General features: G+C 39.2%; 2 protein-coding genes across 14 annotated transcripts in view; one reads left to right on the plus strand and one right to left on the minus strand.

The window, feature by feature from the left end:
• camk2d1 (calcium/calmodulin-dependent protein kinase (CaM kinase) II delta 1) overlaps window positions 1-9,796 on the plus strand; it is a 109,637-nt gene extending 99,841 nt beyond the window's left edge. For 8 of the 11 annotated variants that reach the window (XM_044342348.1, XM_044342351.1, XM_044342349.1 and 5 more), the window contains 4 exons: window positions 6,129-6,204; window positions 6,317-6,411; window positions 6,864-7,092; window positions 8,094-9,796. In XM_044342348.1, coding sequence (XP_044198283.1) covers window positions 6,129-6,204; window positions 6,317-6,411; window positions 6,864-7,092; window positions 8,094-8,097 — 404 coding nt within the window. In that variant the 3' untranslated portion in view covers window positions 8,098-9,796. Of the gene's footprint in view, window positions 1-6,128; window positions 6,205-6,316; window positions 6,412-6,863; window positions 7,097-8,093 lie in introns of those variants that run through there. The other 3 variants (XM_044342352.1, XM_044342353.1, XM_044342357.1) reach the window with 1 other exon arrangement.
• Window positions 9,797-15,041: 5,245 nt separating this feature from the next.
• Window positions 15,042-26,484, minus strand: part of ank2b (ankyrin 2b, neuronal) — a 149,456-nt gene continuing 138,013 nt past the window's right edge. For all 3 annotated transcript variants that reach the window (XM_044341039.1, XM_044341040.1, XM_044341038.1), the window contains 6 exons: window positions 21,804-21,896; window positions 21,116-21,199; window positions 20,792-20,956; window positions 19,761-19,949; window positions 19,511-19,602; window positions 15,042-17,989 (listed from right to left, as the gene is read on the minus strand). In XM_044341039.1, the coding sequence (XP_044196974.1) occupies window positions 17,755-17,989; window positions 19,511-19,602; window positions 19,761-19,949; window positions 20,792-20,956; window positions 21,116-21,199; window positions 21,804-21,896 (858 nt within the window). In that variant the 3' untranslated portion in view covers window positions 15,042-17,754. The remainder of the gene's footprint in view (window positions 17,990-19,510; window positions 19,603-19,760; window positions 19,950-20,791; window positions 20,957-21,115; window positions 21,200-21,803; window positions 21,897-26,484) is intronic.

Raw genomic sequence — 26,484 nt, forward strand, 5'->3', positions numbered from 1 at the left:
TTGACTTGCTACATGTTCCACTATGTTCACCAGCTAGTTGCTAACTAGCAGGTAGTTACAGTGGGTTTATGAGAGCTTTTTCACTGAATACAACTTCCTGCTGCTGGAAACCCGGTTGTCAAGAGCAGAGTTTGTGGTTTGGAAAATCAAAACGGTGACTGTAGCTAAACAATGCTAAAAAAGCTCTGTAGAGCTGAAGAGAACCACAGAGTTGGTGATAATTCTGTGGGTTCATCACTATGACGCACCACTTTCACTTTACACAGGAATTAAATTTTGGCATTTTAACATCCAAAAATCATTATCACATATTTTTGGGTATGTTGTGAATACCATTATACACATTGCACATTATGAACATCTTGGATTTGGCAGAAAATTTGCTCTTTTACAGTGCAGACAACTTACCAAATTGCATTGAACAGTGTTGTGTGTTACTTAAAGCTACACTAATCAATATTTTTATATTAACAATGGATCAAATAAATATGTGCATGTGAAAGGTGTTGCCACAGAGAACTGTCACCCACCTCGGCAGTTCCCCTTAGCTGTACAGAGCGTTTTAGCCTCTTTCAGCACATTGTTTAGGTTTTACAGCTTGTAACTTTACTGTTTTGGTTCAGTCTCTCTGCTCTCATTAACCTGTTTTCCAGCAGCAGCAGCCAGCTGTTTTCAGTGGAAAAGCTTTTATAAACCCTCTTTACACTACATGCCCAGCACCAAACAGCTGACAAAGTTAGCAACTAGCAGGTGAACATGTATGCATTTAGCAACTAAACAGACATTTAGCTGCTAAATGCACCTATAACAGAGCTAAAAGGAGAGTGACTATTTTGACATGCATTCCCTGAATGACCAGAAACACGACCTGAAATGAATGTTGCTCTGTGTCTGCTAAAAGTGTCTGCCAATGACGCAACTGTTTGCTAGCATGCTAGCCATATCAACTTTATATGGTGATAATATGACCAAGTTGTGTTTACAGGTTATTGCACTGAAAACTAACACTGCTTTAACGCAGGTGTAGCCAAACTTCATTGCCTCATGTAGCACAGCCAAAATGACTCAAATTCCTCCCTATAGACTTATCTTTGTCTTGGTAGAATTTGATATCAGTGTTTTTATTTGACTGTTTCCTAAACAGGTGGACTGTTACTTTAATGCTTAGACCCATGTTCTTCCAACACAACCTTCCACCTGAGGAAAGAGTCTTACATTATTGTTGATATTCATCTCTTCATCCCTGAACATTTTTACATGCTCTATTTGGAGATTTGAGGGCCTTGAGCAAATATTCATTTCCTGCATGCTTTACATTTACTCTTCATTTCATGTTTTCCTTTTCTTCATTTCATTCATGCTGCCCTCACTCTGCTGATCTACATTTGTTTCCATCCATCCTCTAATCCATCCATTCATTTTTCTTCCTCTGCACCACTTGTTCCATCTCAGCACGCTCTCGTTCCTCCAGTCCCCAAATCTACCACCTTAAACACTTAGACTCTCACCCCTCCATCTCTCACCAGCCTTCCTCCCACTCCTCCTCCAATTCTTCCTCCTCCTCCTCCTCCTCCTTCTCCCCCTGCTGGTACTCTCGTAGCGATTGGCCCAGTGGTGAGGAGTGCTGCCAGTACATCCTGTGGACACTGGTCGCTGCCTTCCTGCTCCTCTTCTTCACATCTTCCTTTCTGGTCTTTTTCTCTGACCATCTCACCACATGCCACTGCGGCACCCATCACACCTCCACACAGGGCCCCGGCCCCCAGCACGGGGTGCCCCATCCCAGTCTGGGCCCCATCGACTCCCAGTGTAAGTCTTTTTCCTCAGTGCAGGGGAAGAAGCTGCAAGCTTCACCTTTTGATGTCACTAAAGATATTCACAAGTGTATTGTGTCATTGCAAGCCCTAAAATGTAGAGAATATATCAGGAAACATGTGAGCAGTTAGTATAACTGAAAATTTAACTCTCTGTTTTACTTGAAATTTCCTGGATGCTGATCATTCTAGCAATACAAATATCTGTCTTAAGTGTTTTCTGATGGAAGACAAATGTAAGCTTACGTAGTACTTAGTACTGTAAGTATTGACAACAGTTAAGTCTCTAGTGAGACTCAGGGCTGGTGCAGTGAAAAGCTTGACCCCTTCAGTACTGATGATTAATGCATGCAAAGTTTCTCATACCAGAGCGGTTGATAATTGGTAACCATATGTAAGACTAGTGGAGTTAAAGATGCAGTGATGGTGGCTGGACTACTGAGCAGGCCATGGCCATGGTGTACCTGAGCAGATACAATGTGGGTAAAAGTCAGTTTCATGCTGCAGAGTATCTGCTCTTCACTCAGGTGAGAATAGGATTGAAAGTCAGTTTAAAGGTGTGTCAGGTCAGAGCGTTCAGTAGATTCATGATGGCACACTGCAGGCTAGTAACAGGTCAACACATCATTTAACATTGATATTGGGCTTCCATAGGAACGCTCACCTGACTTTTGATAACTAGGTTTAAGCAGACAGATGGCTTCAGTGATAAGATGGATATACAGTATGTTGTCTGCTACAGGTAGAGGCAAGATTTAGGCAGCAACAAAACAAATGAAACAAACAAAGAAAAGTTGTTTTGATTTCTAATTTCTCTAACTGCATGTTTTTTACAGTGAATTTATGCTTAGTCTTCCTGGGATTGAATAAAACATGCTACAGTGTAGGATGTTCAGATACATTTTGGCTCTGTATTATCTCAAGAATATAATTTGTTACTTATGAGTATTACCTCATATTTATGATAACATCCGTTAAACTTAATTTTCTTTTTTGTCTTTGTGGAGTTACTACAGTATGAAATGAACATGACAGGCTTTACAACCTGCATTTAGCTCCAGACTCAGACACAAGGTCACTTTAACTTCAACTCTTAAGTGATTCAGCTCAAAATATTCTATTTTTAAAAATGTCCTGTCCTCTGAAAAAAAGTTTAAGGATAAAAAAATATTGGATTCAAAAGACCTCTGTGAGACTTCAGTGCTATTAAAACTGAACCACACCTCGTCCACCTCGTCCCAGTGCAGAGCTGCTGTCTTCTAGCGCCTCTCACAGGCCAGACACTGTCATGACACCCTGAAGAACTTCTTGATGGAAATGAGTCTGTGTACACTTGTGACCCCTCCACACAGATATGGGAGTGATTTCCCCTTCTCAGTGTTTCATTTCATTCACAATAAAGCAGTGACTCACAAACGAACCTTGTATAGAATATAAACACGTCCACTTGGATGCTCTGAATGATATCAGCAGCTAAATGCCTTTCTGTGGAGTTGTGTCACAGACTCTCAGGTGTTTTGTCCTTTGAATCTATTATTGATCGTGACGTCCTTCTTCGTGTGTATTGTGCTTTAGTTGACCAACTTATTGAGACTTGGACTTGTTGAGTAATGTGTGTCTGGAATCAATGCTTTCACTCTCAAACTGTTGAGTACTGTAAGCTGGCACTGAATGTCTGGTCAGATTTGATATCTCGTTTACTTATTTCATGATCCAACAGTTCCTGATTTCAGTCTAAAGCTTTCTTATTTTACACGTTTTCATTTAGGCAAAGTTCTTGTACAGTTTCTTGTGTTCAGACAACATGGAACATTTGAGGACTTTGGCATCTTTTGTGAAGTAAAACAATAGTTACTTCAACAATATTTTAAATTTAATGGGGGGTTTTTTGTTTACACTTGCTAAAGTAGGGTACCAAAATCTATGTTGTGTTTTTTTTGGTGCAGAAACCTGGGTGTTGTTTTTGAAATAGTATAAAACATGTACAGTACCACACCCTGATCTAATGCATCCTACTCAAATAAGAAAGTAGCAGCACAGTACTCATCTCCTCCTGCAGTCACAGTAAATGGTTCTGTGCTTTGTTTCTTCTGGCCTGACAGTCGCGCCACTGCCTATCTGCTTAGTTTCTTTATGTTTGTAACCATGCACTGTGTGTGTGTGTGTGTGTGTGTGTGTGTGTGTGTGTGTGTGTGTGTGTGTGTGTGTGTGTGTGTGTGTGTGTGTGTGTGTGTGTGTGTGTGTGTGTGTGTGTGTGTGTGTGTGTGTGTGCGCGCGCCAACCCTCCATCTCTCTGTGTACATACTCTAATAAGAGATCCCAGAGGAAAAGACTATTATTCAACTGACAGAAGCTCAAAAGGCATATTTCCTCTCTCCAGACTCTGACAGCAGCGGGAGCCAAGCTGTTCATATTGACTCACACTGATTCATTGACATGAAAAAAAAACCCAGCGAACACCATCAGGCTATTCAATACAGTCAAAAACCTGCTTAATACATGACACATGATCCAGGCTGTGCAATGTAGAGTCACTGTCAGGCAGGACTGTACTTAGTGTCAGTGCTGTCAGAGAAACACTGGTCTGCTTCTAGTGTGTCTTAAGCTGTTTTGTTGTGTACCGCTGCAGAAGAAGAAGTGCCCCAATTAATAATTTCTTAAGTGAAAGTATTTATCTCCCAGAGTAATACTTTTAAAATAAATATCCTGCATTCAGGGTTTCCTTTCATTAAAAGTTTAGAAGTCATATGAGAAATAGTTTCTTTCATAATGTCAGCTGGTACATTTGATCAGATACGCCAATTTTAGACTGAGATTTGTTTAGGTGGTTTAATTTCTTGTAAGTGTGTCGCCTGGTTCCAGATCACTGCTCACATCTCTGATTTGTTCAGTGATTCAAATCGCTCGTACAGGCAGAAACACTGTACAGAAATAACAGCCAAACAGTCAAGTTGCATTGTGGGTAATGTAGGCACCAGGTTTTGTCAAGGAAGAGGAATGCATGGGATAAAAAAGACAATATCTCTGGTCTTGCTCACTCTTTTGTAACTGTGATACTCAAAAAAAAAAAACTGTCCATTGTTAGTCTGACAGTGTTATATAGTAGGAGGGCAACACTAAAATGAAATTCCTCAAAGTAAGGTATTGATATAGATTTTGGCATCGGTACAGAAACAGAACAAGAACAAAAGTCTCACAAAATAGAAAAAAACACCTAAACTAAAACTGCAATTAAAGGTACACTATGCAGGATTTATTGGTTGGTGTTTATAAAGACAACATTTAAAGTTGGCCCCTCCTCCCAAGCAAGAGAGAGAGTGGACACCAACATTCATGTTAAAGGCTTCCTATAAACAGCCAGTGGTATACCAGGCAGCTGTAGCTCAGGTGGTAGAGAGAATGCAGATTGCTCCAGATGTGTGTGAATGTTGGTTATAAATGTAAATCAGTTTGTAAAGGCACATGTCAGCCTCATAGTATATGTAAGCAAACATCTACAGTGTCTGTGTAGTCAGTGCAGTTTGCTATTTGCAAAGTAAAGTCCATCATGAGTGCAAAAGGACACTTTAAACTAACAGTACTTTAGCTGTGTCAGCCTTTCTGCAAAACCAGCCAATCAGAGGGTTTCCTGGTTAGGATCTTGTCATCTTGTGTGTCCACTGTCTCCTCCTGCTACTCCATACTGTACAGTTAGTGTGTGTGAGGCTGGAGCTGCAAGTCGTACTCTTGTGCAAAAGAGGAAAGTGTACTAGTGAACATGTTTCACCTCTCAGCAGTTAGATTTTTATTTGTTTTAGTGTCACTTGAGGGGATCAGTGGTCTTGTCAGTGTTCAGTTAGCAGGGAACAACAGTGGACTTGAGACTGTTGAAGGTAAAAGTGGATTTACAGTATTGTGTGTGTTTGTGTGTGTGTGTAACTGTGTGTAATGAAACATGTGATCATCCTGTTCTCCATCCTGTAACTGTCAGTAGTGGGTTTACAGTATTTACAGCCACAACAACAGCACTTATTCTTTGCATTCATTGTTTTCTAGCTCACCTACTTAGCATGAAAGGTAATTTTAATGTTCATATGTTGAACCATGCTGACTGACTTCCTACTGTACCAGTGTTTTCTTCACTCATTTTTGCGTGATGTTTGTATTTACCGATGTGAGCCTCAGTCCCTCAACATCCCGATGTTGTGACGTTTGGATCCATGTTGTCCTCATGTTCCACATTTGTCCACTCTTGATTTTAATGTGTGCTTCTGTTCATTCTATCAGGGGTCACATATAGAAACCTAACACTTCCTGTGTCCCTGTGTCTCTCAGCTCGTAAGCAGGAGATCATCAAAGTCACCGAGCAGCTGATCGAGGCCATCAACAACGGAGACTTTGAGGCCTACACGTCAGTTCAACCACTTTTATTTACTCAAACCTTCAACATCTGACTGACAAGAGTTCTGCAAATGTTCCAACATTCCTGTGATTGAAAGCTGCCTTTTGTTGTTGTATCTCAGGAAGATATGTGATCCCGGCCTCACGTCCTTTGAGCCTGAGGCTTTGGGCAACTTGGTTGAGGGCACCGACTTCCACCGCTTCTACTTTGAGAACGGTAAATAATTGCTTTGGATCGTGACTTTGATAAAAACAAACCCTGTATAGTCCTAAAATGTGAATAAAAGTGAAAGTTCTCAGAGAGTTCATACCCCTGCCAGTGCAGCACAAACCTCTAAATGAGTTATTTAAACAGTAGAAAATGTTTAGAGATGTTCCCTCTAGATTTGAATTTGGAATTCAAAGGAAAGAAGCAAAAATGTTCAAAAATACCTAATAATGCAACTTTTTGCAGGAGACTTTCAATGTAAAACGTGTGTGTAGTGTCGAGTCTCTGATGGTAACTGAAGAGTAATCACTGAATAAAAATGTAACTATTAACGGTGCCCCTGACTCATAGTTGAAGTTGTGTCAAGACCCTCCTGATGTTCGGTGTTGCGTCACAGCTCCGCTCAGAGTCCGTCTCCTGTTCCACCTCCTCACCTCCCCGCATGTTCTCTTCCCGTCCAGCTCTGTCTAAGGGGAAGCAGCCCATCCACACCATCCTGCTCAACCCCCACGTGCACCTGATCGGAGACGAGGCCGCCTGCATCGCCTACATCCGCCTCACCCAGTACATCGACGGCAACGGCCTGCCTCGCACCATGCAGTCAGAGGAGACCCGCATCTGGCACCGCCGCGACAGCAAGTGGCAGAACATCCACTTCCACCGCTCCGGCTCGCCCACCGTCCCCACCAAGTAAGATTGATGCCAGAATGATGAGTTCACAAAGCTTCTACACTGTGTCCATTTCATCTGATGTTTGCTCATGTTGGTACATATTTGAATGTGTCTCAGAAAAAGTTTATTCATTTATTTTGTGTTGAGATATCATAATCTGTTTCCAACATGTTGTAGGCATGTTTTATATAAACTATGAAACGCACCGTTCAGGTTTACTAATCTACTCCCAGCAATCCTAAAAAAAATAAATACGATGGCAGCACAGCAGAAGTTTATATCATCATAACTCAGGATAATTAGTTTGTTCCTTTCATCCTCATTCAAAGCTCCAATATTCCCAGAAAGGATTTGCTTATTTGAGTCTAATCAGCTGTGTTTATCCAGCACAAACTCATAAATCACACATCTGCGTGAGAGGGTTTCACAATCTGTGCAACATGCAGCACCGATGATTTGGTAAAACTCCAGAAGAAACCTCAAACACATGATTACAACAGCAGAATGTCGGCGTTGACGGTTCGATCGACTATAAATGACTGAAATGATCAGTGATTGCTGATGACCCTGCAGAGTGTCATTCAGGTTTTTTTATTTTGGCAGTGGAGCAAAAATAGTTTATAAATGTTTATAAAATTGTCATCAGTCTGCTGTGATAATCCAATTACAATTGTGGCATCAGTTTAATCCAGTCCAAGCCAATCTCTGACAGCAGCCGTCCTACCAGACATCGATTAGGATAAAAGTCCCATCAACAAATGTAGATGACTGACAGAATCTGGAGTATTTGAATCTGATGATCGTGGGATCATGGTCTGTTTGAGATCAGACTTCATTTTTTAATCAAAATATTAAAAAAAACTAAAATAAATAATTTCAGCAGTGGCGTCTCTGGTCTTCCATACATGTCATCTTTTTATATTTATCCACAAACGACATCACATACAGCAGCACATGTAACAGGAAACAAACATCATGAAAGAACCGTGCATCTAATCACCGTGTGATTTGTGTTCCAGTTGAGAGGACGACCTCCGACTCCAAACACCCTCCAGCCTACAGCTGTCAGCTGACCAGACCCCGCCCACCAAGTGTCCATAAAATCCCCCTCAGCCAATCCCTGCCCATGATGATAGCTAGAGCTCCGCCCTCTCAGTGTGTTGTTTACATATTGTCGCTGCTGGACTGAATTACTGTAAATGTAACAGAAAAACAAAACGAGGGAGGAAAAAGTTCAAGTCTTGACAATATCATTTTGTAGTGAGAGTGTGTGGTGACATCAACATCTGCAGCATGTTTTATTACTCTGAGGTTTTTTTGTTTTGTTTTTTTTTTTTTTTTTAGATCCAGTATGTTTTAAATAGAAGCTGTTTTCAGATGGAGGAGCCAGTTGTTCCAGTTAATTAATTTTTAATGGGCTGGTGAAATATGTGAAACCTTCCAGTCATCATGTAGTGAGAGTTTTTCATTTGAATATTGCACATATTGAGGACTCATGAGCTATTGTGATGTTTCTGCCTTTTGGCACAATGACCAATATATCACATATCTGCTTTTTACTCATGTATCTTTTCAGACTTGGCATCTATAAAAAGCTCAGACACAAGCTTGCTTTAGTTTCGGTGACGTAGAGGTTTTGGTAATTGATGTAAATTGCTCTCTTTGCTTAATCTTCATCAGTATCCATATGAGCTGAGTTGGCTAATTTTACAAAAAATCAGTTTTCTTGTTTGCCATTGGCACTAAGTATGTTTACTAGGAATTTTAACTACATGTTTAAAAGGGAAAATCAATTTAAACATAATGTTGTGTGTGTGTGTGTGTGTGTGGACTTTCATCATCATCATCATCACAGAACAACATGTGAGAAGATAGAATGTAAACTACAGAGACATTCAGGCCATTCTGCAGTCAGATCATATTTTCATACAGTAAGTCAGGAGCTGATTCTGTGAATTTTATCAGTTGTTCTATTTTGTTTTGTTTACTTTTTATATTGTGATTATTGATGCAGTAGCTCGTCCCTTTATCACATCATTATTACTCTCCTGTCGGCCCTTTTAACCCTTCATTGAGTCTTTATTGGTGATTCCCTCCTTTTATTCTATGTTAGACTGGTGTGCACCGATCATTTACCACACCGTGTTTCACACCGGACTAGACTAAAGTAGAATCATGACACTGACATGAATGCCAACTTCAGCTGAAACATTTGGTCCAGGAAGTAAAGTTCCATTCACGATTCCCACAATTATCACTGTTATATCACCGCTCTTGTGATTTTAATTTAGAACCACTGTTAAATCAGGGGGACAGGAGATAGACGGCACTTGCAGCAGTGTAAACAATGAATATTTTAAAACACTTTAAAACACACAGTTTTCTAAAATTTCTATAGAAAAACTAAATGGGAAATAAATTCCAGAAGCGAATCACGGGGAGATCACGTTCACAGATAAAGTCACAGGGGCTCACGTTTTTTTTTTTTTCAAGAATGGTGAGATCTTTTTTTTTTCTTGCGTTGGTGTGTTTAGTCATGCTGTCACTGAATTGTTCTGAAAACAGTTAAATCACATTTGTTCCACAATCATCACACTTTGTTTTTATCTTTCTAAGAAGCTTTGAAATCCCTGAAGGGACTCTGGTATATAATGTTACTATTATGGGACAAGTCTGATGTATGTTTAAGAAATATCAAATAAAGTGTGTGATTTATGCCAAATGACTTGCTTTTCAGTTCATCTTTTTTTCTGCTCGTTATCTGCTGATGTGTTTAGATCGTTCACATTATTGCTTTTTCTGATGTGCTGCAAAGACTCGGGAGAAATAAATGAGGTGAGTTTCTACATGAATCTCTACAATAAATCATTATAGTAACATAATACTTACTGAGTGAAATCTCACCATGTTTGATTGAGGCAACGTCCACTTCAAACACATCCCGTCATGACCTGTTGACAGTTAAACACAGACAGGAAACTTCTTATCATCCAGGAAGTGCAGACTTTCAAATATGCTGCTGAGAGACACTTAAGTTGAATTCACATTCCTGGACATGTTAATGATCCACTAATCACCATGTGTGTAATAGTGTGCTATTATTTGTCAGCACAATAATATAACCATCTGCATTTAAATGCCACCGTAGTGCTGTGCCATATTAGTGTCGGCTGGTGACTCAAAACATTGGGGAGGAAAACCAACATGGACAACAAACCGCATCAAACTATATCACTGTCACCCACCTGATGAAATCAGTGGGGTGGGGGGTAATTTTATATGCCAATAAAACAATTTGCTTTTAAAAACAAAAACCCCTGAGTGGTGTAAATGCTGCTTCTTTAAAGACATTTAGCATATACATATTGTTTCTAAACAAAGAAGTGTTCATTTTAGCTATGCAGTGGTTCAGGATGTGTCATTTTACCAACATAGTTAAATTCAAATTTATAGTGACAACAGATTTTTGTTTTCATCAGAAACAGACAACATGTCACTTGATTTACATGTGTTTCCTGTGTATTTTCTTAGTATACAGAAATATATAAAGTACCTCAAAGCTCATAATGTGATACAGGTTCAGATCAATGCTGAACACTAAAAAGACTGAACACTAAAAACATTCACAGATCTAAAAGTGTAGGTTCACATCAGAAAGTATGAATGCATGCATCAAATACATGACTTACACACTCTTATCTATGTGCACCATATATAAAATATAGTCTATAAAGCTGACATGTTAACACTAGGAGTGCAACCGGTCACAAAATTCACGGTTCGGATCGTATCACGGATCGGATCATTATTAGAATCAGCAAAGAAAAAAAATTTATTCTGTAACACACTTACAGCAAAAAACTTGATGATAACTTAGAAACATGAACACACGTCTTGTCCTGCAGCTTATTGAACGAGCCACCAAACAAACATTCACTGCTAACGTCAGTTAGCAGCTAGATGCTAATCAGCTGCTCAGCTGCAGCACATTAAATAGCAGGTAAACATAACTCAAATATCACTTCGGACCCGTTAGATGCTGGTTTGAATGTCGCTCTTCAAAATCTCTGTTAGCGACACGCTGTCTGTCCATGACTTGTACTTACAGCAGTTTGTTTACTTTGTCTTAAATGAGACATTACATTTTGCAATTAATCCACAGTTCATATGCCTGCTGAACCGTGGGGGGCGATCCTTACGGATCACGGATCAACTACAATCTGTTACACCACTAGTTAACACTTGTTATTCTAGTTACTTTAAGCTTATTATTCAATATACGACTCAGCTTAAAAACAAACTAAAGAAACTGTCAGAAGCAGGCAGCCAGACCTCCTGCACACTCATTCACTAATCACACATCATTAACAGGTGACTGAACAACCACTCAATTAAAAACTGATCAATTCCAAATGAATGAGTGAGTCCAGACATCTCACTGTAACTTCAACAAGCAAACTACCTACAGCACATTATATGATCTCTGCTGCATTCTTGTTAGGGAGATAAATTCACACAATAACCACAGAGACATTTAACCATCAGAGATGAAATTAGTGACCAAAGAGACAGAGAGAGAAGCTGTATCTGACTCACGTCATCTGACGTCTTCTTCTTTCTATCATGGAGATGAAGTATTAATCGTATGTGTATAATAATTCATACGCAAAAACAGAAATGTACAGTGGGGGAAATAAGTATTTAACAAGTCAACATTTTTTTCAGGAAACATATTTCCAGTGCAGATATTCATATGAAATTAAGACCAGACATTGATATTAACTCAATAAGGCAAAACAGCTAAAGAAATCATAACATTCCAATCAATAAAAAAGTCATGTGCATTAAATTTGAATGACTCAAAGTATTGAACACGCTGTATGAACAAACACTGAACCACTAATTAGTCCTCTTACCTGTGCTATTTAGAATCAGCTGGTTAGTGCATGTGGCTATTAGCACTTCCACTCTTTTAAAAAGGGTTAGACATCTGTGAACACATTATTTGTTACCAAGCTGTCATGAAGCACAAGCAAAATATCTGAGGTTTCACTGACCTGAGAGATACAGGACACCCAGCATGCATCCCTGAGTGGTGAAAAGGCTGCTTCTTTAAATACATTTATACATATTGTTTCTAAACAGAAAAGTGTCATTTTAGACCTAGAGTGGTTCTGAATGTGTCATTTTACAAACATAGTTAAATTCAAATTTATAGTATTGTTCTATTGTGACAACAGATTTATGTTTTCATCAGAAACAGACAACATATCACATGATTTACATGTGTTTCCTGTGTATTTTCTTAGTATACAGAAATATATAAAGTACCTCAAAGCTCATAATGTGATACAGGTTCAGATCAATGCTGAACACTAAAAAGACTGAACACTAAAAACATTCACAGATCTAAAAGTGTAGGTTCACATCAGAAAGTATGAATACATGAATCAAATATATGACTTACACACTCTTATCTATGTGCACCATATATAAAATATAGTCTATAAAGCTGACATGTTAACACTAGGAGTGCAACCGGTCACAAAATTCACGGTTCGGATCGTATCACGGATTTGAGTCACGGATCGGATCATTTTTAAGATCAGTGGAAAAAAATAAGGGGGAGACAAATAAAACTTTGTTTTCCATTTATTCTATAACACACTTACAGCAAGAAACTTTTGCCCATGGTCTCAAATGTAAACAACATTTAAGATGTCCAATGTTTAAATAAAATAAAATATATTAAATATTCAATGCTCAGTTATTGCAATGTGAGTGTAACCGGTTGACTCTGCGTTGTGTCGTAAGGAAGACGCTCAGACGAGTGTCTCGTTGGAGGCCACTATTTATTTCGGCAACTGCACCCACAAAAGTGTACGTAAGGGTACAGTGAACTGAGCCTTAAATGTTCAACCTGTTGACCCTGGAGGAATAGCACGTCAGGATTTAACTATTTACACATTTTGTGTAAATGGTTTAATTTGTGTGATTGTAATATGCTGCACAGTTGACCCTGTTACATGAGGCATGAAACCTTCCTCTTTTAAACAGTGAATGAAACAGCCTCTGTCCACATCATCAAAACTTGATGATAACAAACATTCACTGCTAACGTCAGTTAGCAGCTAGATGCTAATCAGCTGCTCAGCTGCAGCACATTAAATAGCAGGTAAACATAACTGCAAATGTCACTTCGGACCCGTTAGATGCTGGTTTGAATGTCGCTCTTCAAAATCCCTGTTAGCGACACGCTGTCTGTCCATGACTTGTACTTACAGCAGTTTGTTCTATTTTTTCTTAAATGAGACATTACATTTTGCAATTAATCCACAGTTCATATGCCTGCTGAACCGTGGGGGGCGATCCTTACGGATCACGGATCAACTACAATCTGTTACACCACTAGTTAACACTTGTTATTCTAGTTACTTTAAGCTTATTATTCAATATACGACTCAGCTTAAAAACAAACTAAAGAAACTGTCAGAAGCAGGCAGCCAGACCTCCTGCACACTCATTCACTAATCACACATCATTAACAGGTGACTGAACAACCACTCAATTAAAAACTGGATCAATTCCAAATGAATGAGTGAGTCCAGACAGCTCACTGTAACTTCAACAAGCAAACTAACGTTACCCACAACACATTATAAGGAAATAAAAAACACAAAAAAGCCACACAGAGACATTTAACCATCAGAGATGAAATTAGCGACCAAAGAGACAGAGAGAGAAGCTGTATCTGACTCACGTTATCTGAAGTCTTCTTCTTTCTTTCATGGAGATGAAGTATTCATGTCATAACGTCCATTTGCAGCTGTTGGTCATCTTGTTTGTTAGTTAATAGAACTTTGTGGCTGCTGGTTAACCAGTCTGATATCATTAGCAACAATGACAAACAAGCTAACTCTCCTGGTTGTTTCTCCGGTTGCTTCTCTCTCCAGCCTCCCCGGCGGCGTCTTTCTGCTCCTCCGCTTCATAGTCCAGATAATTTCTCCCGTTAGCTTAACAACAGTCTTTAACAGTCCTTCCATGGATGTATAAAGAGGCTTTCAGGCTGTTACAACAAGCTAACTGTTGCGTTAGCTAACGCAAGGAGCTATCTACTGCTGCTACTCTGCTTTACAGTGGAGAGAATTGAAGATGAATCCTGGAAACTATCATTGGACCAACTCGATGTCAATATCGCATTCTGGTTGTTGATTGGTTAGGGAGGACCACAGACTGCGGGGAGGACAGCCTCCCTTGGAGCATCATTTTACATGTCATGGCCAATCACAGATTAGCATGAAAAAAAATGAAATACATTGAGTCCAATGTAAGAGATCCCGCCCTGCGGGGGTCAGCAGGCACCAGGTGTCACTGTTGAAGTATTTTAAACAGAATTTCAATAATGGATTTTTTCCAAAGAAGAGAGAAAAAATACTTTATAAATACTGAGATTTGGTAATGGTTTATTTCAACCAAATATTCTTTTTTATATTTTGATCTCCCTTTTGCCTCTCAAAAAATAGGAGGATCAACCTCCTCTGCCTCTATGGACCAGCCTCCACTGATATATAATGAAGGAATTTATAGTTTTGTGTCATTGTCATTTGTGTCACAACATTTCTAATTATTTTTTAAGTTTAATTCAGTTAATTTGCCAGTTTTCCGTGCAAAATAACTGCTGAACTAATAACTAGCTGTAACAGTAAAATACTGTCACTAAATTCCAACCACAGAGCCTCCTGCTTTGAACTGTTCACCAGCTCAGTTTGTTTTGTGTTCAGTTCGGTTATTTATTTGCATAAATCTCATTTTTCTCACTTTGAATAAACTCTGTTGAAGTTTTATAGTGAAATATCAACCAAACGTTTTACCTCTGACGCTCCTGCACTGCTCAACACTTCACTGAAGTCTGAGAATCACCTCCGGCTGCTTTCAGCTGCTGTTTGAAAGAACCACATCACTTCACATTTGACACATGTACAGTTTTATTTGTCTGCCATGTACACACTGCAGCTGCTATGCCTTGTTAGCGTTTCAGGTTTATTTTTTTTTAGTAATAATTTGATAAACTCATACATGCCCGCATAGATAATAGCACTGTTATATGTATATATTGTTATCACCATGGAAACAAGATGCTCAGTTATCAAATCGGTGGTCTCTTTTTGACATTTCTTTTATTCTTCCATTGGATCACACTCAAAGTAAATGGCAACGTGTGGGATTGTATTGTTACATAGATAAAGTGTGAACTGTAGATGAACACCAAACACACTTCATCAGTCTCAACATGTTTCTACCAACTTTCAAACTGAATCCTGTTTGTCTACAATGGCAAAAAAAAAAAAAAAAATTGTCATTACTTTTAGGTTTAGAACACATTCAAACACACACACACACACACACACACACACACACACACACACACCACTCTCAGCTTCAAACGCCGGAGTTTACAGGGATCACAAACAGACAGCAATAAATAAATAAGGAAGTATGTGTGATAACTGATAAGCAGAGGGTCTGTACGTATGTGGAAGTCAACCTGTGCTCAGAAATTAAGATGATGTGTTGATCCTTTGATAGCAGTGATAACAAGACAAAAGTTAAAGCAAAGCATCTGTTCTGTGTGGAGACTACAATCTTAAAGGATCAGATTGTTATTCTATATTTTTCTTTCTGTCAACAAAACCCATAAAAAGACCAAATCAATAATGTGTTAGTCTGTCTCTCAATAGTTTTCTCCTTTCCTACACAGTCTGTGATTCTCAGCTCCATGCTCATCGGTTCCTGCTGAAGATGTCAATCTTTAAAAACAGCTAGTAGTTTTATTTTTAAAAAGGCTCTGTAATTTCCTAAAACAGCTGCTCACTGTAGTTTTTAGCAAATGTTTCAAAGGATGTTTTTTGGTTCCTTTGTTGATCAGGTCTTAAAGGGACACTCACACTACATTTTATATTGCACTTCTAGAAAGTTAGGAAACTTAAAAGTTAGAAAACACAACACAAATTTCAAAATTGTCAGGAGAAGTGAGAAGAGACATCCTGACTTTTAGTCCCTAGTATGGGTTAAACTCCAAAAAATCCTTCATCCTACATTTCCCATAATGCAAGTCAATAGCATCATTACACACTGCTCTGTAAACAACCCTTTAACTCCACACTTTATTCACACTTTAACTCACACTCACACTACACACTTTAACTCACGCTTTATAACGCAGGCTTTCTGTTATAATTTAGTCTCCAAGGACAAGCTGAGATCACCCTGATGACATCACCATGACATCATCAGGGTCATTTTATCAGACTTGTCAATATTGAGACATCATACAACAGTTTTCTTGGGCTGATAAGTAGACTGACATGTGAAACATGTGAAGTGCCCCTTTAGGTTAACACACGTCTACTAATTTTAACAAAACAATTCATCAGCATAAATAAAATCTAAAAATTGTTAATAATATTACACCTCACGTTGACTTATTTGTCCCATGATAAAACAGCGGTTTGTAGTGTTTTCAAAATCAGAGAATTGAAAATGTACCTCATGAGAGAACATGTGAGCCAGTGCAGCGGTGTGGCTCTCTGATGTGTTAGTGTTTTTGGACAACAACAAAGGTCTACAGCAATAATAAGACATATTAATAAGATATATCAGACTTTGAACACACACACAATACTTGTAAGTAGATCAATTCATTGTTGGATTGTGTCTTTTCATGTGGTTCGTTGACAGTAAGAAGAAAAATATAGGTCTAATCCTTTAAAAGGCTTGATGGAGGACAATCATGTGAGTGCTGCAGTTTAAGGTGAGGAGCAGCACGTGTGAAGGTGAAACACAGCTTAAGAGTTATGAGGACAGCGGGGTAAGTGCTCGATCTGCATCAGAAAACATTCCTCATCACTACTTTCTTTCAAATGACACGTTGTATATACACACACAGAGGTGGCAGCTCTGTGACGGATAAAATGTGAATGCACGACACACGTTAGCAGGACAGACACATAAACTAAAAAAAGAGCAGATGCATGATGGGAAGACAAAAGGTGTGATCACACAGCCTAAAGGTGCACACCTCTTTGTAAACAGATCAACAGGTTGATGTTTGGCTGTAAAGAGTCCATGATGATACACTCATTCACTCCTATGTAACATTAATCTCATCTGTACCGTGGCCATTCTCCAGCTGAATCGGTGCATGTACAGCAGGTTTAGGTGGGCTAATGTATTAAATGCTTTGAATTTTTTTTTTTAACTTTTTTTTTTCCCAGTCCAAGCATGATTTTTTCATCTCCTCTATGTACAAATGTTTACAAGAGTTCTTCACGAAGAGGCCCGTGCATGAGGCGAACGTCCAAGATGCCCCCTTGACTTGGATCCACCTTTGGTGCGTCGTACCTTAATCACACCACAGCAGCCAAAAGGTAAAAACATGGGTAACACCGGAAAAAAAAATTCATCCGAAAAATGAGGGGTGCTATCTTTGGTCACAAAAGGAGCAAATGAAACACAAAATAAAGCACAGAAATACTGTTCCATTATTCCACAAAAAGAAGAAGACAGAAAAAAAACAATCCAGTGATCAGCGAGGATAACAAGAAAGGGATCTGGAACATCATGATCTGAGGAAGAGTACGTCACCAAAGGCTTCAGTGGAAGATGTAGGGAAGCAGCTGCTCAGTCAAAACGCTCCTCCTCCTCCTCCTTCTCATCTTCTCTGTCATCATCCGTATCATCTTCCTTCTCCTGGTTGTCCTCGCAGTAGTGTTGAAGAAGTCGGTGCAGGTGCTGCTGCAGTGCGTCGGGCTGCAGGGCGTCTGGGGTGTCGTCCAGACGCTCCAGGTGCACGTGCTTCCCCTGGGCATCCCTCACCACAGTCCTCTTCTGGGTTCGCGACTTACGCATCTGGCTTCTGCAGAGTGGAGGGACAAAGGAGAGGAACCAAAGAAGAACAGTTACACCACATCCCAGCTAACTCTGATGGACTGTCAGTCACTGACCATGTCTACCACCCTAACCCTGGCAGACCAGGCTTTACTCCATTAAATAAACCAAGAATGACTTCAGTACAATAGTCATGCTCTCTTTCTATGGAAGTCCAGGGCTGCCAATATTAAAATAGCGTCATTAAATCAAATAGAAATTTAATTTATAGTTTATGTGCACATGATGTAATCAAAAAATAAAACAGAAAAATCCCATTAATTTTCATTATAATTTTTGTAACATATTGTTTATGGGTAAAACATTTTCCCCATTAATTATTTTAATGTTTGAAATTGCACATTACATTGCATAATTAATGCCAGAATTAAATGAAAACTCCATTAACAAATAATGTCCTGGATACTCCAAAGCACTGCTATAACACAACACTGCCATAATAGTGAATTTTTTCCTTGTATAAGTTTTTGACTTCAGTTATTTAATTTAATACAAAAAAGGGAAATTCAAAGTGAAATTAAAAATGTATCAATTTATCTACCTCAAAATGAAAACAAAACACACTTTTTCTATTTTTGATGCCTACAAATCTTAAATAAATAAATACATACAACATTATGAAATAAAAAACATATGAATAAATACACAAAATATACTGTATAAACATAAAATTGTGAAATACATTTCTTAAAATCTAGTATATAATTATGAAATGTTACTTTTTCATTGCAGCTGTTTTAATTTTAGTTTTAGTTCAGTTTTATTTCATAATACCACTTCTCATCAGTCAAGACAGACTTTTGTGATTAATAGGCATTATGAACTAAAATGGTCATTGGGGAAAATAGTGTAAAATAAAAACAGACTGAACTGAAAATCAAATGGAAAATCAAATCAAATTGAAATTTTTCATTTCAAACATCAAAATCAAATTTTTTATTTTATCATTCATCATGTGCACTCAAATGGAAAATGAAATTTGAATTCAATTAAATTGTTTATTTTTAAAAATGGCAGCTTCAGACTTCCATATATGCCCTCTGATTTTTAGTCCTCACCCATTGTTATGTTTCCATGTTACAATTAGATAAAATAGGTGCACTCCAAGCATTTTGATTGAGCCTCTCTTATTTATGTGGTTTTCAGACAATTTACATTTACATGTGACCCTAAACCACATTAGTAGAGTAGCCAAGTTAAGAGTGAACTGTCTATAACTTAATTGTTGTCTCAGAAACTCAATGCAAACCATGCAATTTTGCCAGCATTAAATACATAATTTTACATACATACTACTTGGGCTTTATTTTCATAGATTTGGCCAATGTTCCCATCACTTACATTCACAACATTTTAATGGCCTGTAACATTAAAGGTTAGGCAATACAGCTGTTGAATCACACTATGCTTCCATCTTGACCTACAAAATGCCCTCTTAGTAAACACGCATGTCTTTGTGGTCATTTCTACACAATCCCATGCTTCCAACCTTTTAACCACAGAACCGTCGTCCTGCACAATTTCTTTCTCTACTAAATGAGGAAGTAGCACTTTCCCAAAGCCTCCAGCATAACTCAATGCCTGGAGGAGAAAGAACGAGGGAGGAGAGAAGGATCAGAAGGAGGAAAGAGGAAAGACAAATACTAGATACCTGACAAGACCTGCTCAACATCACCAATAGATGATTTTCTACATATCTAATGTGAAATCAGTTCTTGTTCTAGTTTGGACACACTGACCTTCTCAAAGTCCTCTCTGGCTGAGGGAAGATCTGCAGCCAGCGAGGAGTCTCCCATCTGTTTCTCCATCCTCTCGCCTGTCACCACCGTTGTCTTGACAACTTTGCTAACTTTTCGACCCTGCACTGGCTCCACCTCAAACTCTGACGCTGTGGTGGCGCCCAAGGCCAGGGGCTCTGAGAAGGTCAACTGAAGAGAACACAACACAATGTCAAGACCCCAACTGTTATGTATTAACAGTTGAGGAGACAACTAATTCTTAGCTTTTGGCTTTCTGACTATTGTGTTGATAACAGTGTCGACAGACCCCTTTGGTTCAGGCAAAAGTATCTTGACAAATGTTACATGAATTGCTATGAAATTTGGACATTCATGTTCCCCATAAGATGAATTGTAATAATTGTGCTACCCTGACATTTCATCTAGCGCCATCATCAGGTCAAAATTTCAATATATCAAGGACTTTTGTTCAGTGCTAATAAGAAAATGTTAGCATGGTAACATATTAAACTAAGATGGTGAACATGGTAATCTAATTACTAGTTAAATATCAGCATGCATTGTCATTGTGCACATGATGATGTTCGCATTTAGCTCAGAGCAACATTACATTTCAAATGTTTATTTATTGTTTGTCTACATGTCACACAGGTATTTTCATGGGTGTGTTTCACCTAATTCTTGGAAACTTTGTGGGCATTTCATGCATGGTATTCTCGCCACAGCTTTGCATTTTTCCAAGTCAGAATGTCATTCTTGACATTCATAGAACTCTTGAATGCAGCAAAATAACTTTCCTTCATTAATGATAGCAGGTACAGTTTCATAGTTGCAATGAATCATGCATGCATGAACAATGGCAGTTATAGACCACAGCCCTTCATACAAGGATTAATAACAATACATAATTTTTATAAACTACATAGACTAGGTACAAGTCATAAAATGGAAACCCAGTAACACAGTTATGATGGTGCTAGCCATTACAGTTCAATAAAACAATGTCCAAGTAGCAGGTAGGTGATACCGACCTCTTTCTGATCCCCCTCGCTGCGAAGAACAGTTCTCTTCACCACTTTGGAGACAGTGTCTCCCTCCTCTATCTGCACTGTCTCCTGGTGAGAGCCCTCAACGGTCACTTCCTGTGTCTCCATGCCATCCGCTGACACATATTTGCGAATCACCTTCCGTGTAATCTGATGTTGAAGACAGAAAGACAGACAGAAATAACTTTTCTGTAAAAACTGTAACCTGGTTTTTATTAAGTAGGCCATTAAATTATGGAATAGTACTGTGATTTTAATTGTAAATTTGGAATATTTGGATTGTGTTGACCTGTTTGAATGTTCCCTTACCTTCTTAACTACCATGTTCCCATGCTCATCTGTGTACTTCTCCTCTGTGACAGTCTGTGGTGGGATATCTGGTAAATTGTCCGCCTTTAAAAAGAAACAAACACACTGTCAGTTCACATATTACTGCACAGAGGGGCACAAGCAATAACATGTTGTTTACATCAGAGAATAAAATATGATATAAACCACACAGATATCAAGCAAAGATTGCAATCTACAGTCTATATTGAAGCCCCTATGAGTAGAATTTTTTCAATTATAGCATTTTTCAAATAATTTTCATGGCATAGAAAAAGTGACAATCCTGGTGAAAATTGGAAAAGTGGAAAAGTTTGAGAGTCAAAAATGTTAGAATTCTGCACATCATAGCTTGAACAACAACATTAAATCTTTATTATTACTATTACAGAACAAATAAAATGGCACAGACATGACAAAATTAAAAGTAGGTGAGTGTGAAAAAACAAAAAAAGAAATAAATGTGGATTAGAGGTCCTTCTCCACCCTTCAATGCGTCTGTGTCAAGCAAATGTAGGAATTAGGGCATGTTCTGTGGCATTAGAATATCCAGGGATGCCAAGAGTAACATGAAGAAATCCCACAAAGGAGCACTAAATCTCTGCTACTAACTCATCCTACACCACGCCACAGTGCACTGGGGCTGCACAGCTGCATCATGCTTGTTTACCTGAATGATAACTCTGCGTCGGACCACCCTGGTGGTCAGCACCTCCTCCTCTGAGCTATCAGAGGACAGCATCCCTAGCTCCTCTGCTATCTCCTGGGAGACAGCACACAGCCAGTATGGGTCAATATAACAGGTCTATACAGTTACAGTTACAGCACACACCTGCAGGCAGTGGCTGCTCCTTCTTTTCTCTTAACCTCACTTTTATGTTGGCTTGCCAAAAAGACTGATGTAGAGACAAATGGAATGGGTAAGTAAAAAAATATTTGTACATAATAAGTGATGTGAGATGAAGAGAAGGCACAGTTACACAAAAACCTTCAACTGAAATAAACTTGCAAGGATGGTAATAACAACAAAGCAGAAATCAAAAGATGCAAATAGGTGTGGATGTGAACAAGGTTCATGTTCATGTTATAGAATCTGTTCACAGCAGGTTGTTAATGTCAACATTATTGACTTCAAAATGAAGAACTGCAAATACATCACACTACCTTTGAAAAACAACTTTTTCAGTCACCAATGACGCAATATTTAATAAAGCAGCTCATCAAAGTTGTTAAATTTCTGTTATCTTGAAGGTTTAGGCACTCATGCACAAAGCACACATTTAGTCTGTAAAATACAAACTTGTGTGTTTCATCTTCTCAAGTCTCGAATGCAGCACCACCACAACAAGTCTGACCAGGCAAGACACCAGCCTGTGCAGCATTGCGCTCATGCTCAACCTCTTACCCGTCCCAGGAAGTCGTCATCATCATTGTACCCTGCCTGATCTCTGGAAGGAAGCTCTTCACACATGGGGAGGTCACCTTCTGTTCGACACTCCCGTGAACCCTCTGAATCATAAGCAAATTCACCAAGACTTTCACTGCCAGAAGAGAAGCGCTTGTAATCCTCTACCCTCAGGAAAGGGTGAGCTGTATATTGAGTGCTCCCTCTCAGGAAACCCGTAACAGGACTACTCCCAGGCATTGGGGATGGGGGTTCGGATATATGATAGATCATCTCATGCTCCAGTTTAACTTCTTCTGGCTCAGAATTGTCAGAGAAGGCTTGTCTGCAGTCGAAGAATTCCAGATCTGAATCAGATTGCTGTGGAGATTCAGACCCTTCATGCAGTTGCTTTGGTGGGACCATTGGTTCATCTGATTCAAAGTCAGAGACTGTTTTCTCAAATTCTGAGAGGACTCTGTTAAAGTCTGGTGAAAACTCGAAGTCTTGAGCAGTTTCAGACTCTCCCTTGGTGCTGGCTTCAGTCACAACCTCAGCTGATATGGGGTCACTGAACACTGGAGACACAGGGCTCAAATCATTCGAGGAGGCTTGACTACATTCAGAAACTCTCAGGGATTGGTGCCCTGAAAATACTGCTTCATAATCTGGTGGCACCAGAAATTGGCTTGACATGGGTGAGAAAAGCTCACTGGATTGTGCTTCCTTGGGGGACAACTCCCAGTTGGAGTACCCATGCAATCTGCCCGACTTTGGACATGATGTCGTCTCAGATGCAGGTAAAACTGGAGTAACAGTTCTGTGGGTTGTATATGAGTTCTGGTCAGGTAGCTCTAGGGGAACTGATTTCATTGGCTTGTCATCAGTGAACAGCACACCTATTCTACTGACGTCTTGTGTCTCTGTTGTGGCAGACAACAGATTGTGTTGCACCTCATCGTCAGTTTGAAACTGTGTTTCCTCTAGTCTCTGAAGAGGAGCCTGTAAGTGAATGTCAACATGATCTAAATAAGTTAACTTGAAAGTGAACAGGTTGGTATATACCATTAAAATTGCCTCAATTTTTCACCAGGTTAGTATCACTGTGCAGTGACAGGTCATTTTCCATCCAGCCAACACCTCATTAGGTTTAGAATGTAAAAATGTATGTGAAGCCAAAACATGCATCTTTAGCATTAGACAAATAAAGAAGAGTGATTAGTAATATTTCAATTCAGTAGTGTAACATTCCTGACACATTTGCACAAATTCCTGCCATTCCTGTAAAATTAGCCTAAAACACCTATCCAAGGCATACCCAAAGTAAATTGAAAGCTGTTCTTGAACTATTTGGAGAACATTCAATTCAATTAAATTCAATTCAAAAGTTATCTCAGGGCACTTTTTGCATAGAGCAGGTCAAGACTGTACTCTGTAATTTACAGAGACCCAACATTTCCCCCATGAGCAAGTACATGCATGGTTTTGGTCTCTTTTGAAAGGTAACACCAGTCAGAATCACTGCAAGTGCTATTGGCATTGAGTAATAGAAGTCTGAGTCTGAACACAGATTAGTAGAAGGTTTTTATTTCCACCTGAATATTTTTTTGCAAACAGATACCAGACCTATGGCTGAGAATTATTAGCTGGAAAACATAATGGGACCACTTTATTGAGCCTTACCTTGTCCGAGTTCAAATGCTCGGGATATGTCTAGGTGTTTTCCAAAAAAAGGCCATTTGGAGACTCCAAAGGACCCCTGCTTCAGAGTGACTGAAGCATAAACACATTATAGTGCTTTTTTCCCTTCCTCAAACTAAACTTTGTGCATATAAAAGAGTCAAAACAAGTGCTATGGTGGCATAATTTCCTTGTTGTGGCATAGAACCCATTAAAACTGCATATGGTCATTTTCGGAATTTCATTGGTTATATGAAGCACCAGACATCAGCACAATCCGTTCCAATTGATTTGGTCTTTATATGAAAGAAGAGGGGCAGGCGGTTCCTTTCAACACGGATAATAATGTATTTTGGACTAAATATTTTACTGGATTGGATCAATTGGACCTTTGCAAATGTAACAAGACCGTTTTTGTTGGAGTTTTATTGATTAGTGGAGTAATATGAGGCTTCATAGGTGAGTTGCCTGAATTTTTTAATTGTTTGTTTGTTGGTGGTCTGACAGAGGCGTTGATTATACCTGCTGTTGTGGTTGTATCTTTAAATGGTTTGCATCAGTTGAATCACAAGAATCTTAGCTTTCCATATATATTTCACATGAGTACCAACACAAAAACAGAAATTGTATATATAGCATTAAGTGGTTAACTGCACTCCATTTTGTTATTAGTTATCAAGACACGCAGTGATTTCCTCCATCCAAGTGGCATGTTAATGAATTTATCCAAGACAAGTACAGTGAGTCTGCAATTGCCATGCTCTCACTCTTACCCTATGAGAGGCTGTCTCGCTCTTTAACTCTCCAGCACTGATGTGTAGAATCTTCTCTTCCTTTCTTTTTACATCTTGAACTGGTGCTGTCTTCCCAGAAAATTCTTTCTGGAAGTTTTCCTCACCATCATTGATTTGGAAAGTTGAGGTACTTTCAGCTTCTGATCCATGCGTCATCCGCTTTGTGTATGAAAATCCTTCTGATTCTGATTCTGCCATTTTTAGCCAGTCAGGATCAACATGTCCATCTTCAGACTTGGTCTCACTAGTTTGAATTAGTAATGGTGATGCAGCCATTGGATTTTTATTAGGCATTGAGGAAGGCTGCTCAGGTAACAAAGGAGATGTCACATGACTCAAAAATTCTAGTTTAGAGACAAACCAATCTGTAGAATCATAGCATAAGCCTAATTCCTCCTCTGACTCAGCAGTTTCAGGACTCAGTGGCCTCGGGCTATCGTCGATCCAACAATCAATAGGTAATGCAACAAACTCAGAGTCTGATGAGAAAGACACTGGTGAAGACGATCTATCAACAGGGGGAGCATCCATAAAATAAGATGACAACATTCTCATAAACTCAGGCACTGGTGAGTCAGGCAATAGTCGTCTGAACTCATTGACAGATGATATGGATTCAGGTGAGGATGGTCTCTCAGTCTCAGCGACTCTTGATGATGTTACCATAAGCTCACATTCTAAGTCTGAACCCATTGATTCAGGTGATGATGACCTATATGTAGTGGTACACACCTCACATAATACTGTAAACTGAGGGACAGGAGAGTCAGGAGACAGTGACCTGTTCTCATTGAACTCAGGCATTGATTCTGGAGATGATGCCCTTTTGTCAGCCATTTGCATGGCTGATTCCAGCGACATAGGCCTGTATTCAGGCACTGACTGAGATGACAAAGGCCTGTTTTCCTCACTCTGATCCTCTGACAGGGCGGATTCTGGAGATGATGGCCTGCTTTCTGGAAAGTGAGATTCCAAATCCAGTAGCATATAATCTATATCTGATGCTAGAGTTTCAGGTGAAGATGAATCAGATCTCAGAAATGTTACACAATCTGGCAATGCCTTCCTAAATTCAAGTAAGGGGGAATCTGGTGAGAGCGGCCTAAACTCATTGACTGATGTTACAGATTCTGGTGATGATGTTCTTACTCCTACCAACATGCCTGAATTAGGGGACATGGGTCTGTACTCTGTCAAGGATTCTGGTGAATAGCGTAAATCATTATCCTCAGTATCAGAAACTGATACAACCACCCAGTCATTATCAGACTCTGTTAGTGCCTCAGTAGCAGGTATTTCAAATGTATACTTGCTCTGTCTGTATGGAGCTTCTCCTGAAGACCACATGTGTTCAATTATTGGTGAAGGTGACTCTGGAACAGGAATGTCAGATATGACATGTGCACTTGAAGGGCGAAGAAAGCAATCATCAGCCACAGCTGTGTCTGGTGTAGCAAACTGGTGTGTTACCTCTGAGGTGGATACTGTGGCAG

This window comes from Thunnus albacares, chromosome 22 (genome assembly GCF_914725855.1).
Source record: "Thunnus albacares chromosome 22, fThuAlb1.1, whole genome shotgun sequence".
NCBI lineage: Eukaryota > Metazoa > Chordata > Actinopteri > Scombriformes > Scombridae > Thunnus > Thunnus albacares.